General features: G+C 45.9%; 1 protein-coding gene across 1 annotated transcript in view; it reads left to right on the forward strand.

Moving 5' to 3' along the window:
* The window catches only part of LOC144494648 (A disintegrin and metalloproteinase with thrombospondin motifs 3-like), a 500,070-nt gene that overhangs the window by 384,305 nt on the left and 99,381 nt on the right, over positions 1–16,384 (forward strand). The window contains exon 13 of the mRNA XM_078213852.1: positions 9,612–9,725. Within this exon, the coding sequence (XP_078069978.1) occupies positions 9,612–9,725 (114 nt within the window). The remainder of the gene's footprint in view (positions 1–9,611; positions 9,726–16,384) is intronic.

The following is a 16,384-nucleotide window of genomic DNA, read 5'->3' on the forward strand; positions in this document are numbered from 1 at the left end:
AGTTGGACCTTGTGGGGGTTGGGGGAAGGAGTGGGTGGGTGTTGGGTCAGGCCCTGGAGGGGTAATGTCAAGTTTTGTTTTGGAGAGGGAGTGTCAGATTGTGTTGTGTTGAGTCTTGAGGGGGGAGCTTGCGAGTCTGGCCTGGTGGCAGTGGTGGGGGGGATCCCTGTGAGGGGGTAGAGAGTCCCAATGGGATTGTGGAATCCTGTGAGGGGTAGAGTGAATCTGGTGGGGGTGAGGGGAATCCCATGGTTTGCGGCATGGAATCCCTTGGGGTTGGGTATTCCTGTGGTGCGGGTGGGTGTTGGATGGAGTTGGATGCAATCTGGAAAATGGAGCCTGCCTGGGGTATCAGGGGGTGGGGAGAACTATGGCAGGTTGGTATGGGTCTGCACAATAGTTAATAGTTTTAATTCTTGTAACTTTTTCTGGGTAACTATTTGCTGTCAGATAGTCAGAACCATCTGCGATTTAAGTGCATTTTCGGATGGTTCCCAGTGAAGGGTAATTGCCCATCAGAAGTTCGCACTTACAAACTATTGCCATACAAAGCTGACCTGGGAACATTAAGTGGGGGAGGTTCCCCAACACATTTTTGGGGTATCCCGAATTACACTGTCCTGGAGCTTGGAAGTTACGGCCATTATTTCTGGTTGATGACTTTTCTTCAGAAATGAAAAATGTGACAGATAAACAACTTCTGAGGAGACAACGAGCCAGCAAAATGCTACTGGGAAGGAATGTTGAGTACAGGAAATGATTGATGATAATTGAGAGAAGGTAGAGAAATAATAGCAGACTCAGAAGATATGTGAACGGTGGCAGTTGAATGGTGGCAGAGAAGGATAATATCGGAAATGTGACAAGTGCTGAAGGCTTCATTGGCCCAGGATATGCTGGAAGAACAAAGGAGATAGACACCAGAGATGCTGATAGCCCCACCAGTTGCTTAGTGATGGGGATTCCCAACTCAGTGGCTCCCCCATTCTTGGAAGTGCCACTGCACCCAAACTGCATTATCAGCTCATACGATCTGAGAGTAAACAGGAATTGTGGTTAATGTCTGAAGTTGTTAAAGCCAATCTTAAGGTCGGAGGTTTACGAATGAGCTAATAATGAGGATGGGATGGTGGCCTTTGAGCTTGTGATAAGTTTCATTAAAATGGTGTAGGAAAACAAGGACAAAGGCATCAGTGTGTGAGTGGAACGGAGAATTAAAATGGCAAGCAACTGGAAACACGTATAGGTGAGATGGAGGTGTTTCAGCAAAATGATCATCGTTCATCATCATTTGACTTTTTCAATGTAAAGGAAGTTGCATGGTGAGCTGTAAATTCAGTACACGAGATAGATTGCTGTGTCATCCAGAAGGAGCGTTTGAAACTCTAGATGTTGGTATTTGTAGAGGTGAAAGATCAAGGCTGGAATTCTCTGGCCATTCACACCCCACCCCCGTTGCCAGCGAGGATGGAGAATTTGGCGCTCAGCGAAATCTCCATTCACTGCAGCAGGATGGCTGCGAGTGAGGTCAGAGAATTCGGCCTCAGGTTTTACATCTGTTGCTGTTACATGGGAAGTTATGATGTGGAGATGCCGGCGTTGGACTGGGGTAAACACAGTAAGAAGTTTAACAACACCAGGTTATATGTGTGGCTTTTGCTACCAAATAAACCTGTTGGACTTTAAACTGGTGTTGTTAAACTTCTTACTACATGGGAAGTTGCCAGAGGAAGAAAAGCAGCTGTTAGGGGCTATGGAAGAAAGGCTCCTGCAGAATTTTGAAAGGGGAAGGTAATGGAGATGAGATCACCTTGAGTGTATTGATGGATTTGGGGGTCCTTGTGCATAAATCACAAAAAGATCACATGCAAGTTCAACAAAAATATAGGGAAGGCAATTGGAATGTTGGTCTTTAGTTCAAAGGGAACTGAATATAAAAATCCTACGAGAGCAATTCAGGGAGTTGAGAAATAGGGTAAAAAGTAGGGCCTCCAGGGTGGCCATCTCTGGGCTGCTCCCAATGCCTCGTGCCAGTGAGGCTAAGAATAGGGAGTTAGTACAATTGAATGCTTAGCTAAAGGACTGGTCCAGGAGGGAGAGCTTCATTTTCCTAGATCAATGGGAAGTTTTCAGGAGAGGATGGCACCTGTACAAGAAGGACGGGTCACAACTAAGTTGGAAGGGCACGAATATCCTGGCTGGGAGTTTTGCTAGTGCAGTTCGGGGGGGTTTAAACTAGTATGGCAGGGGGGAGGGGATCAAAATATTAGGTCTACAAGTGTAGAGGCTGGGGACGAGCTTGGGGCTGGGACAAGGCTGGCAAAGAAGAAGAGCACTCTGGGGGAGGATGACCTCACTGGGCCTGGAGGTCTGGAGTGCTTATACTTCAATGCAAGGAGCGTAGCAGGTAAGACAGACGAACTTAGGGCCTTAATGCTCACGAGGAATTTGGATGTGGTTGCGGTGACAGAGACTTGGTTGAAAGAGGGACAGGACTGGCAGCTGAATATTCCGGGGTACAAGTGTTTTAGGCGAGACAGAGGAGGGGCCAAAAGAGGTGGGGGAGTAGCAGTATTAGTTGGAGAGCATATTACAGCGGTGCAGAGGGAGGACAATTCAGAGGGGTCGTGTAACGAGTCACTCTGGGTGGAGCTTAGAAACAGGAAGGGCGCAGTCACTATGTTGGGGGTGTACTACAGGCCCCCCAACAGCCCAAGGGAAGTAGAAGAACGGATATGTCAGGAGATACTGGATAGGTGCAGGAAAAATAGGGTTGTTGTAGTGGGAGACTTCAATTTCCCTGGTATAGACTGGAAATCGCTGAGAGCAGGGACTCTGAATGGGGAGGAATTTGTAAAATGCGTACAGGAGGGTTCTTTGGAACAATATGTAGATAGCCCGACTAGAGAGGGGGCTATACTGGACCTGGTACTGGGGAATGAGCCCGGTCAGGTCTTCAAAGTTTCGGTAGGGGAACATGTGGCAAATAGTGACCACAATTCTGTTAGCTTTAGGATAGTGATGGAAAAGGATGAGTGGTGTCCCAAGGGTAAGGTGTTGGATTGGGGGAAGGCTAACTTTAGTGGGATTAGGCAGAAATTGGCAGCTGTTGATTGGGAGAGGCTGTTTGAGGGTAAATCCACATCTGGCATGTGGGAGTCTTTTAAGGAACAGTTGTTAGGGCGACAGGACAGGCATGTGCCTGTAAAAAAGGATAGGAAGGGTAGGATTCGAGAACCGTGGATAACCAGGGAAATTGAGGGACTGGTCAAAAAGAAAAGAGAGGCGTATGTTAGGTCCAGGCAGCTAAAAACGGAGGGAGCTCTGGAGGAGTACAAAGAAAGTAGGAAAGTACTCAAACGGGGAATTAGAAGAGCAAAAAGGGGTCACGAAATGTTCTTGGCAGACAGGATCAAGGAGAATCCCAAGGCATTTTATTCATACGTTAGGAACAAAAGGGTTGTCAGGGAAAAAATCGGACCTCTCAGGGACAAAAGTGGGGAATTATGCTTGGAGCCCAAAGAAGTAGGGGAGATCCTAAATGAATACTTTGCGTCGGTATTCACAAAGGAGAGGGATGTGTTGACTGGGAGTGTCTCGGAGGGGAGTGTTGAACCGTTGGAGAAAATCTCCATTACAAAGGAGGAAGTGTTAGGTTTGTTAGAGAATATAAAGACTGACAAATCCCCAGGGCCTGATGGAATCTATCCAAGGCTGCTCAGGGAGACGAGAGATGAAATCGCTGGGCCTCTGACGCAAATCTTTGTCTCGTCACTGGACGCAGGTGAGGTCCCAGAGGATTGGAGGATAGCTAATGTGGTCCCGTTATTTAAGAAGGGTAGGAAGGATAACCCGGGTAATTATAGGCCGGTGAGCTTGACGTCCGTGGTGGGGAAGTTGTTGGAGAAGATTCTTAGAGATAGGATGTATGCACATTTAGAAAGGAATAAACTCATTAACGATAGTCAGCATGGTTTTGTGAGAGGGAGGTCATGCCTCACTAACCTGGTGGAGTTTTTTGAAGAAGTGACTAGAATGGTTGATGAGGGATGTCGTCTATATGGACTTTAGTAAAGCGTTTGACAAAGTCCCTCATGGTAGGCTGGTGAAAAAGGTTGGATCTCATGGGATAAAGGGGGAGGTGGCTAGATGGGTGGAGAACTGGCTTGGTCACAGAAGACAGAGGGTGGTAGTGGAAGGGTCTTTTTCCGGCTGGAGGCCTGTGACTAGTGGTGTTCCACAGGGCTCTGAATTGGGACCTCTGCTGTTTGTGATTTATATAAATGATCTGGAAGAAGGTGTAACTGGGGTGATCAGTAAGTTTGCGGACGACACAAAATTGGCAGGACTTGCAGATAGTGAGGAGCATTGTCAGAAGCTACAGAAGGATATAGATAGGCTGGAAATTTGGGCAAAGAAATGGCAGATGGAGTTCAATCCTGATAAATGCGAAGTGATGCATTTTGGTAGAAATAATGTAGGGAGGAGCTACACGATAAATGGCAGAACCATAAAAGATGTAGATACGCAGAGAGACCTGGGTGTGCAAGTCCACAGATCCTTGAAAGTGACGTCACAGGTGGAGAAGGTGGTGAAGAAGGCATATGGCATGCTTGCCTTTATAGGACGGGGCATAGAGTATAAAAGTTGGGGTCTGATGTTGCAGATGTATAGAACGTTAGTTCGGCCGCATTTGGAATACTGCGTCCAGTTCTGGTCGCCACACTACCAGAAGGACGTGGAGGCTTTGGAGAGAGTACAGAGGAGGTTTACCAGGATGTTGCCTAGTATGGAGGGGCTTAGTTATGAGGAGAGATTGGGTAAGCTGGGGTTGTTCTCCCTGGAAAGACGGAGGATGAGGGGAGACTTAATAGAGGTGTATAAAATTATGAAAGGCATAGATAGGGTGAACGGTGGGAAGCTTTTCCCCAGGTCGGTGGTGACGTTCACGAGGGGTCATAGGTTCAAGGTGAAGGGGGGGAGGTTTAACAGATATCAGAAGGACATATTTTACACAGAGGGTGGTGGGGGCCTGGAATGCGCTGCCAGGCAAGGTGGTGGAGGCGGACACACTGGGAACGTTTAAGACTTATCTGGACAGCCATATGAACAGAGTGGGAATGGAGGGATACAAAAGAATGGTCTAGTTTGGACCAGGGAGCGGCGCGGGCTTGGAGGGCCGAAGGGCCTGTTCCTGTGCTGTATTGTTCTTTTTTTTTGAAAGTTTTGTTAAAACTATTCAAGGCATTAGTTAGACCACACCTGGAATACTGAGAACAGTTTTGGCCCCTTTATCTAAGGAAAGATATACTGGCATTGGAGGCAGTCCAGAGAAGGTTCATTAAGTTGATCACGGGTATGGAGGGATTTTCTTTTGACGAATGGTCAAGTAGGTTGGATCCATATTGACTGGAGTCTGGAAAAATGAGAGGTGACCTTAATGAGACAGACAGGATTCTCAGAGGGTTGACAGGGTAGATGCTGAGAGGTTGTTTCCCCTTGTGGGAGTGTCTCGGAGCAGAGGCATAATCTTAGAGTATGGGGTATAAGACAGAGTTGAGGGGGAATTTATTCTCTGGAGGTAGTTAATCTGTGTATTTCTTTACCACAGAGGACTATGGAGGCTGGGTCGTTAAGTATGTTCAAGGCTGAGATAGACTGATTTTTAATCAGTAAGAGAATCAAAGGTTACGGGAATAAAGTGGAGAAGGCGATTTGATGATTATTACATCAGATCATATTGAATGGCCTACTTCTGCTCCTATGTCTTATGGTCTTAAGCAGTGAAGGAATGGCACTATAATTCCCACTCACCTGATGAAGGAGCAGCGCTCCGAAAGCTAGTGGCATGTGCTACCAAATAAACCTGTAGGACTTTAACCTGGTATTGTGAGACTTCTTACTATAGTTCCAAGTCAGGATGGTGTGAGGCTTGGAGGGGATCTTGCAGGTGGTGGTGTTCCTATGCATCTGCAGTCCTTGTTCTTCTGTGTGGTAAAGGTCGTGGGTTTGAAAAGTAGTTTCTATGAAGCCTAGGTGAGCTGCTGGCAGTTGTTGCAAAGCCCAGCTTTATCCTGGATGGTGTCGAGCATGTTGACTGTTGATGGAACTGCACTCAGCTTGTCAAGTGGAGTGTATTCCATCACACTTCTGACTTGTGCCTTGGATATAGTGGACAAGATTTTGGGAGTCAGAAAGTGAGCTATTATGAGTTGCCACATAATTCCGAATCTCTGACTTGCTCTTGCATTCGCAGTATTTATATGACTTGTCCAATTCAGTTTCTGGTCACTGGTAACCCCGAGGATGTTGACTGTGGGAGATTCAGCGATAGTAATGCAGTTGAGTGTCATGGGGAGATAGTTAGATTCTCTCTTATTGGAGATGATCATTACCTGTGTCATATACAGGAAGGAGTTTAACTGAAACAGCCCTGCTTTCTCCTCTCCCCATCTATCTGTAAACAGAAAGATGTTTTGGATTTTTGACTTCCCACTAAAAGTGATGGCATTTGTCCCAAACCCTCAGTTTTGGTGTGATCCAATTTTCTATTAATTACCCACAGCAAAATTCCGATTGGATAAACTTAGAGGATTCCCACTAATGGGAAGAGGGTTCACAACTCCCCCATTTCTGCATTCATACAGTAAAAAAAGGATAAAGAAAAGGAGGTACAGGGCAAAGACTACAGAGTCTTATAGGCAATGGAACAGAAGTTCCAGGAGAAAAAGCATAGGTGGTGCCAGTCATTCAAACCTGCGCTACTGAATTGACGATGGAAGATGGCAAACAGAACTTTGAGCTCCAAGAGACAATATTATAGTTTCCACCAGCTTGGAATTTGAGAGATGTGTGTTTGGGGAGTGGGGGGGGGGGGGGGGGGGAATCATGTGGCTGCAATTTCTCCACTTTGGCTTTGACAAAGGATGTATATTCTTTAATCTGGATTCTTGAAACTGTTACAGTTTTAGCCATTAAGAATTTCCAAAGGTGTTTCAAGGTCCTTTGGCCTAGCAGATGGGTAGACTCTGTTGGCTAGGCCTGAATTTTAGAAATGTAAATGGCCTTTGCATGATTCACTTGGAAGTTGGTCTTCTGAAACTCACCAGGCTATTAATACCTCTTCAGAGATAAAGATGTGTCAGTTTCTCTGAGTCATAGTCAGCCATAATTTCAGTTATTTTAAAGACTTAGTACATTTTTAAAAAATGTATAAATTACTCATGATAATAAATATAATAAAAATATAGGAGACAATTCTTGCGGGTCGGATCAGGAAATGCGCGCGTGTGCTGATCTGCATGTGCGTCTCCCACCGCCGGAAATTCGGCATGGTCAGTATCATGCAGGAATCCGGCAGGAAGATCAGATAAGTAATTTTAATCTATTTTTAATGTTATTTGAATGACATTATCAAGCCAGGGACTGAATTCTCTGGGACCCAATAGCATCTCCCACCCCGCCAGTACAAATTCACTCCGGTAGGGTTTAGAGTAGCTCCCCACTTTTGGGGAACTACTGGGCAGCCACGCTGGAGTGATTGGGGGGGGCAATCGGTGCCCCCAGGGGGTCAGGCAGCAGGGGGGTGATGCCCCCGGGCATCGGCACCCTGGTAATGCCAACCTGTGCCCCTGGCTCTGCCCCAGGGGCAAAGTGCCCATGCCCAGGGGCACCTTGACACTGCCCATCAGGCATTGGGCAGTGCCAAGGGATAGGGCCTATTGGTGTGGGTCTTAGGGTTGGGGCCTGATGGGGGCAAGGCCTAGGGGGTGATCGATGGATATGGTGGGTTGCCGCTGCCACTCTGCATTGGGATCTGGTCAGGGCTGGAGGAAGGCCAGCGATTGGGGCAGGCTGCGGGTGGGGGTCTGCAGGGGGGGGGGAAGTCTGGGAGGATGGGGGGATCGCCACTGGTGGGGAAAGGAGCTGGAGACCGGGTCGCTTCGGGACAGGGGTTGGGTTGGGGCTGGGTCGGGAATGTTTATGGGAGCCGCGATCGAGCTGGCCAGCAAAGCGCAGGCTGACAGTTCAGGGCCACTGCACATGCGCAGAGTTCCGGAACTGTCAGACTCTAGCGTGAATAGGCCCCGCCCCTGAGCTTTTAACGATATTCCCAATTGTGACCTCTGCATTGCACAGAGTGTGGGAGATTCTTGTCTGAAGTTGCACTGAAAAAAATCGTGATTTACACCATTTTGCCCATGAATTCAACACTTAGAATTTCTGGGGGAAAATCGCCCCCATAAAATAAGGTCTTCGCTGTACCTTCCCCTGCCCCCCAACACCTAGCGTTTGTGTGCCACGAATGATTCTTGCCAATCATTGGCCCCAAGTATTGAGCAGCTATTCAGACACGGAGGGCCTAAGACTTTTTATGCAAGGTTTGATTTTTGTCAGATCACCCATATAATTTTACCATTACCTCAACAGGGCCAGAAATATAGTCACATCGATATATAAACTGAATCAATTATTACTTACTTACATTATGCCTTGAAAATATAAAGGCAGCACACAACCACCTTCTCAAGGACAATTAGGAATGGGCAATAAATGCTGGCCAAGCCAGTGACACCCACATCAAATGAACCAATATAATAAGAAGATATCCAATAATGAGGGTGCTTTAGATAGGTCCTGTGTGACCATGGCAATATTGTCACACTGTGATATATCAAGAGATGTATAAATTATCCATTTTATTTGCATATTATACATATATGAAAGTTGACTGAACCAGTGCTCATAGCAGAGAGTGGTGCCTATTTTACTTGGTAACTTCATTAACAAGAGAAATAAAAGTCAAAGGTACAAAAGATAATTTTGTGAAGCAGAGATTCCAAAATTAAAGAGCACAAGTCATAGCATCAGTCCTGCAATGTTATACCCAGATCTCCATCACTGCCAATGTGGAGGCTAGCTAGACAGGAGCATGGATCAGCAAATCAGCCCAACAAATAATGTAGCCTTATCTCCACTCTACTCCCAATGTCAAGCCTCATCAGATCAAAGCACTTGAAACAGCCCTATAGAATTAAAACCCTAACTCTTGTCTTAATAGTGTCCTTCAGTAGACAGGAGCACTCAATTGGTCATTAATTGTTTGACTGACACACAGTCCTGATCTAGAAGTTTTCGCAATGGGACAGGGCACTTATAAAATGACTCATATATTTACCATCATTTTCCAAAAGGTGGAAAAAACATATTTTGATTTTGAGCCTTAAAACCCTATGGCACAGTGGCACAGTGGTTAGCACTGTTGCCTCACAGTGCCAGGGACCCAGGTTCAATTCCCGCTTGGGTCACTGTCTGTGCAGAGTGTGCATATCCTCCTTGTGTTTGCGTGGGTTTCCTCCGGGTGCTCCGGTTTCCTCCCACAGTCCGAAAGATGTGCTGGTTAGGTGCATTGAACATGCTAAATTCTCCCTCAGTGTACCCGAACAGGCGTCAGAGTGTGGCGACTGTGGAAATTTCACAGTAACTTCATTACTGTGTTAATGTAAGCCTACTTGTAATACAAATAAATAAACTTTAAAAAATAGCAATCAGCTAATTATTATGGGCCTTCTAGCAAGAAAAAAGGCAATTTAATTTTCCTGTGGTTACAGTTTCGCACCTTTGATCCATGTAAGCAGTTATGGTGCAGCCATCCTGACAACCCATTCTTCTGCAAGACAAAGAAAGGACCTCCTTTAGATGGAACAGATTGTGGACCTGGAAAGGTAAGTTGGCTCTGAAACACTGTTACTTGTTTTGGACAAAATTAATGATTTGCATATTACACACCTGATCCTGGATTGAATGGACCACAGAGTCAAGAATGTTTGGAAACTGCAATATATCTCCAGCTAAACTACTGATCAGTGTAATAGGGTAGAACACTGAGATGAATTACACTTCCACTGAAACAATGTCCTCTCTCAAAAGTTGCCATAGATCCATTGAAGTTTTTAAACAATCCGAGTGTATAGGATAAAAAGAGTTCCAAACTCTGTCCAAGAGCATAGATCGGTTTAGAAATTTGTTGGAAGCTCTCACTGTAGTTCTGACCATGGACATAAGCTCCTACATAAACAATTAAATCAGTGATGCATGTTCTAACTGGTACATCCAAGCTCAATTTCAATTTTCAATTTCTCAGAAGACAGAGGGTGGTTGGAGAGGGTTGTTTTTCAAACTGGAGACCTGTGATCACGGATAAAAACAAAATACTGCAGATGTTGGAATCTGAAACCGAAAGAGAAAATGCTTCAAAATCTCAGCAAGTCTGGCAGCATCTGTAAGGAGAGAAAAGAGCTGACGTTTCAAGTCCAGCTAGGGTCATCTGGACTCGAAATGTCAGCTCTTGCTGAGATTTTCCAGCATTTTCTCTCTTGGCCTGTGGCCAAGCGATGTGCCTCAGGTATCAGTGCTGAGTCCACTGTTATTTTTCATTTATATTCATGATTTGGATGAGAATTTAGGAGGCATGGTTAGTAAGTTTGCAGATGACACCAAGATTGGTGGTATAGTGGACAGTGAAGAAGGTTATCTTGGATTGCAATAGGATCTTGATCAATTGGGCCAGTGGGCTGACGAATGGCAGATGGAGTTTAATTTAGATAAGTGTGAGGTGATGTATTTTGGTTGCTCAAACCAGAGCAGGACTTACTCAGTTAATGGTAGGGCGTTGGGGAGATATATAGAACAAAGAGATCTCAGGGTACAGGTTCATAGCTCCTTGAAAGTGGAGTCACAGGTGGACAGAGTGGTGAAGAAGGCATTCGGCATGCTTGGTTTCATTGGTCAGAACATTGAATACGTCTTGTTGAAGTTGTACAAGACATTGGTACGGCCACACTTGGAATACTGTGTACAGTTCTGGTCACTCTATTATAGAAAATATATTATTAAACTACAAAGAGTGCAGAAAAGATTTACTAGGATGCTACCGGGACTTGATGGATTGAGTTATAAGGAGAGGCTGGATAGACTGGGACTTTTTTCTCTGGACCGTAGGAGGCTGAGGGGTGATCTTATAGAGGTCTGTAAAATAATGAGGGGCATAGATCAGCTAGATAGTCAATATCTTTTCCTAAAGGTAGGGGAGTCTAAAACTAGAGGGCATAGGTTTAAGGTAAGAGGGGAGAGATACAAAAAGGTCCAGAGGGGCAGTTTATTCACACAGAGGGTGGTGAGTGTGTGGAACAAGCTGCCAGAGGTAGTAGTAGAGGCGGGTACAATTTTGTCTTCTAAAAAGCGTTTAGACAGTTACATTGGTAAGATGGGTGTAGAGGGATATAAGCCAAATGCGGGCAATTGGGACTAACTTAGTGGTTAAAAAAAGGGTGGCCTGGACAAATTGGGCCGGAGGGCCTGTTTTCATGCTGTAAACCTCTATGACTCGAATTCACTGTTTGCCAGCAAAACTCAAATAGTGTTGAATTATTGTAAATGGAGAGTTGTACCTGATCAAAGACAATATTTTTTTCACAGCGGCAATGATCCTTGAATAGTCATGTCTGTGCTCAATTGATCTTGGATATATGATTCAATTAGATAAAAACACTTCTCTAGAATGACTATGGCCCAGGTTTTTGCCCCCGAGTCAGATAGCAGGAGTTGGAAAATCCTTTTATGGTTGGTCTGGGCTCTCAGTCAAGCATGATGCACAACGAGATTGAGCAGAGAGCCTTGACTCCCATAAAAAGGTTTACTTTGTTAAGACAGATGCAGGGAAGGGAAATCTTTTCATTGATTGACAGCTTTATGATGTTATAGAACATAGAACATAGCGCAGTACAGGCCCTTCGGCCCTCAATGTGCGCCGACCTGTGAAACCAATCTAAAGCCCATCTAACCTACACTATTCCAATATCATCCATATGTTTATCCAATGACCCCTTAAATGCCCTTAATGTTGACGAGTCCACTACTGTTGCAGGCAGGGCATTCCACGCCCTTACTACTCTCTGAGTAAAGAACCTACCTCTGACATCTGTCCTATATCTATCACCCCTCAATTTAAAGCTATATCCCCTCGTGCTAGCCATCACCATCCAAGGAAAAAGACTCTCACTGTCCACCCTATCTAATCCTCTGATCATCTTGTATGCCTCTATTAAGTCACCTCTTAACCTTCTTCTCTCTAACGAAAACAGCCTCAAGTCACTCAGCCTTTCCTCATAAGACCTTCCCACCATACCAGGCAACATCCTGGTAAATCTCCAGCGACCAGAACTGTATGCAATACTCCAAGTGCGGCCGCACCAGAGTTTTGTACAGCTGCAACATGACATCATGGCTCCGAAACTCAATCCCTCTACCAATAAAAGCTATACGCCTTCTTAACAACCCTATCAACCTGGGTGCCAACTTTCAGGGATCTATGCACATGGACATCAAGATCTCTCTGCTCATCCACACTACCAAGTATCTTACCATTAGCCCAGTACTCATAGATCATAGAAACCCTACAGTACAGAAAGAGGCCATTCAGCCCATCGAGTCTGCACCGACCACAATCCCACCCAGGCCCTACCCCCATATCCCTACATATTTTAACCCGCTAATCCCTCTAATCTACGCATCCCAGGACACTAAGGGGCAATTTTTAGCATAGCCAATCAACTTAACCCGCATATCTTTGGACTGTGGGAGGAAACCGGAGCACCCGTAGAAACCCACGCAGACACGAGGAGAATATGCAAACTCCGCACAGACAGTGACCCAAGCCAGGAATCGAACCCAGGTCCACTGGAGCTGTGAAGCAGCAGTGCTAACCACTGTGCTACCGTGCCACCCACAGAATACTCTGTATTCTTGTTACTCCTTCCAAAGTGAATCAGCTCACACATTTCCGCATTAAACTCCATTTGCCACCTCTCAGCCCAGCTCTGCAGCTTATCTATGTCCCTCTGTAACCTGCAACATCCTTCCGCACTGTCCACAACTCCACCGAATTTAGTGTCATCCGCAAATTTACTAACCCATCCTTCTATGCCCTCATCCAGGTCATTTATAAAAATGACAAACAGCATTGGCCCCAAAACAGATCCTTGTGGTACACCACTAGGAACTGAACTCCAGGATGAACATTTCCCATCAACCACCACCCTCTGTCTTCTTACAGCTAGCCAATTTCTGATCCAAACCGCAAAATCACCCTCAATCCCATGCCCCTGTATTTTCTGCAATAGCTTACCGTGGGGAACCTTATCAAACACTTTACTGAAATCCACGTACACCACATCAACTGCTTTAACCTCATCCACCTTTTTGGTCACCTTCTCAAAGAACTCAATAAGGTTTGTGAGGCACGACCTACCTTTCACAAAACCATATTGACTATCCCTAATCAAATTGTTCCTTTCTAGATGATTATAAATCCTATCTCTTATAATCCTTTCCAAAACTTTGCCCACAACAGAAGTAAGGCTCACTGGTCTATAATTACTAGTGTTGTCTCTACTCCCCTTCTTGAACAAGGGGACAACAGTTGCTATCCTCCAGTCTTTTGGCACTATTCCTATAGACAATGACGACATAAAGATCAAAGCCAAAGGCTCTGCAATCTCCTCCCTAGCTTCCCAGAGAATCCTAGGATAAATCCCATCCGCCCCAGGGGACTTATCTATTTTCACACTTTCCAGAATTGCTAACACCTCCTCCTCATGAACCTCAATCCCGTCTAGTCTAATAGCCTGTATCTCAGTATTCTCTTCGACAACATTGTCTTTTTCCTGTGTGAATACTGACAAAAAATATTCATTTAGCGCCTCTCCTATCTCTTCGGACTCCATGCACAGCTTCCCACTACTGTCCTTGACTGGCCCTAATCTTACCCTAGTCATTCTTTTATTCCTGACATATCTATAGAAAGCTTTAGGGTTTTCCTTGATCCTACCTGCCAAAGACTTCTCATGTCCCCTCCTGGCTCTTCTTAGCTCTCTCTTCAGGTCCTTCCTGGCTAACTTGTAACTCTCAAGTGCCCTAACTGAGCCTTCATGTCTCATCTTTACACAAGTCTCCTTCTTCCTCTTCACAAGAGATTCAACTTCTTTAGTAAACCACGGTTCCCTCGCTCGACCATTTCCTCCCTGCCTGACAGGTACATACTTATCAAGGACACGCAGTAGCTGTTCCTTGAACAAGCTCCACATTTCAATTGTGCCCACCCCCTGCAGATTTCTTCCCCATCCTTTGCATCCTAAATCTCGCCTAATCGCATCATAATTTCCTTTCCCCCAGCTATAACACTTGCCCTGCGGTATATACCTATTCCTTTCCATCGCTAAAGTAAACGTGACCGAATTGTGGTCACTATCACCAAAGTGCTCACCTACCTCCAAATCTAACACCTGGCCTGGTTCATTACCCAGTACCAAATCCAATGTGGCCTCGCCTCTTGTTGGCCTATCTACATACTGTGTCAGGAAACCCTCCTGCACACATTGGATAAAAACTGACCCATCTAAAGTACTCGAACTATAGCGTTTCCAGTCAATATTTGTAAAGTTAAAGTCCCCCATTACAACTACCCTGTTACTTTCGCTCCTATCCAGAATCATCTTTGCGATCCTTTCCTCTACATCTCTGGAACTTTTCGGAGACCTATAGAAAACTCCCAACAGGGTGACCTCTCCTTTCCTGTTTCTAACCTCAGCCCATACTACCTCAGTAGACGAGTCCTCATCAAACGTCCTTTCTGCCACCGTAATACTGTCCTTGACTAACAATGCCACACCTCCCCCTCTTTTACCACCTTCCCTGATTTTACTGAAACATCTAAACCCCGGAACCTGCAACAACCATTCATAGAAATCATAGAAACCCTACAGTACAGAAAGAGGCCATTCGGCCCATCGAGTCTGCACCGACCACAATCCCACCCAGGCCCTACCCCCATATCCCTACATATTTTACCCACTAATTCCTCTAACCTACGCATCTCAGGACGCTAAGGGGCAATTTAGACTTGCCAATTAACCTAACCTGCACATCTTTGGACTGTGGGAGGAAACCGGAGCACCCGGTGGAAACCCACGCGGACACGAGGAGAATGTGCAAACTCCACACAGACAGTGACCCAAGCCGGGAATCGAACCCAGGTCCCTGGAGCTGTGAAGCAACAGTGCTTTCTGTCCGTGCTCTATCCATGTCTCCGAAATGGCCACAACATCAAAGTCACAGGTACAAACCTATGCTGCAAGTTTACCCACCTTATTCTGGATGCTTCTGGCATTGAAGTAGATACACTTCAAACCACCTTCCTGTCTGCCGGTACACTCCTGCGACCTTGAAACCTTATTCATGACCTCACCACTCACATCCTCCTGTACACTGGAGCAACAATTCAGGTTCCCATTCCCCTGCCGAATTAGTTTAAACCCTCCCGAAGAGCATTCGCAAATTCCCCCCCCCAGAATATTGGTACCCCTCTGGTCCAGGTGAAGACCATCCCGTTTGTAGAGGTCCCACCTACCCCAGAATGAGCCCCAATTATCCAGGTATCTGAATCCTTCCCTCCTGCACCATTCCTGTAGCCACATGTTCAACTGCTCTCTCTCCCTATTCCTCTCCTCGCTAGCACGTGGCACGGGTAACAAACCAGAGAAAACAACTCTGTTTGTTCTAGCTCTAAACTTGCACCCTAACTCCCTGAATTTCTGCCTTACATCCCCATCTCTTTTCCTACCTATGTCATTGGTGCCTATGTGGACCACAACTTGGGGCGGGCCCCTTCCCCTTTAAGGATCTCAAAAACACGATCCGAGACATCACGGATTCTGGCACCTGGGAGGCAACACACCAACCGCGAGTCTTTATTGCTCCCACAGAATCTCCTATCTGTCCCCCTAACTATGGAGTCCCCAATGACTAATGCTCTACTCCTCCCCCACTTTCCCTTCTGAGCAACATGGACAGACTCTGTGCCAGAGACCTGTACCCCATGGCTTACTCCTGGTAAGTCGCCCTCCCCAACAGTATCCAAAACGGTATACTTGTTATACAGAGGAACGGCCACAGGGGATCGCTGCACTGACTGCTTCTTATCCCTTCTAACAGTCACCCAAGTATCCTCATTCCTAGGAGTATGAACCTCCCTGTAGCTTTTATCTATAACCGTCTCTGCCTCCCGAATGATCCTGAGTTCATCCAGTTCCAGCTCCAGATCCCTAACACGGTCTTCAAGGAGCTGGAATTGGGTGCACTTCCTACAGGTGTACTCAGCTGGGACACTAATGGTGTCCCTCACCTCAAACATCCCACAGGAGGAACATTGCACTGCCTGCACTGACATCCTACAGGAGGAACATTGCACTGCCTGCACTGACATCCCTGCTAACTTCCCTTACTAAGGAACGAAAGAGAAAAGAAAAAGAAAAAAAAAGCTCACCTA

This window comes from Mustelus asterias, chromosome 6, assembly GCF_964213995.1.
Source record: "Mustelus asterias chromosome 6, sMusAst1.hap1.1, whole genome shotgun sequence".
Classification (NCBI taxonomy): Eukaryota; Metazoa; Chordata; class Chondrichthyes; order Carcharhiniformes; family Triakidae; genus Mustelus; species Mustelus asterias.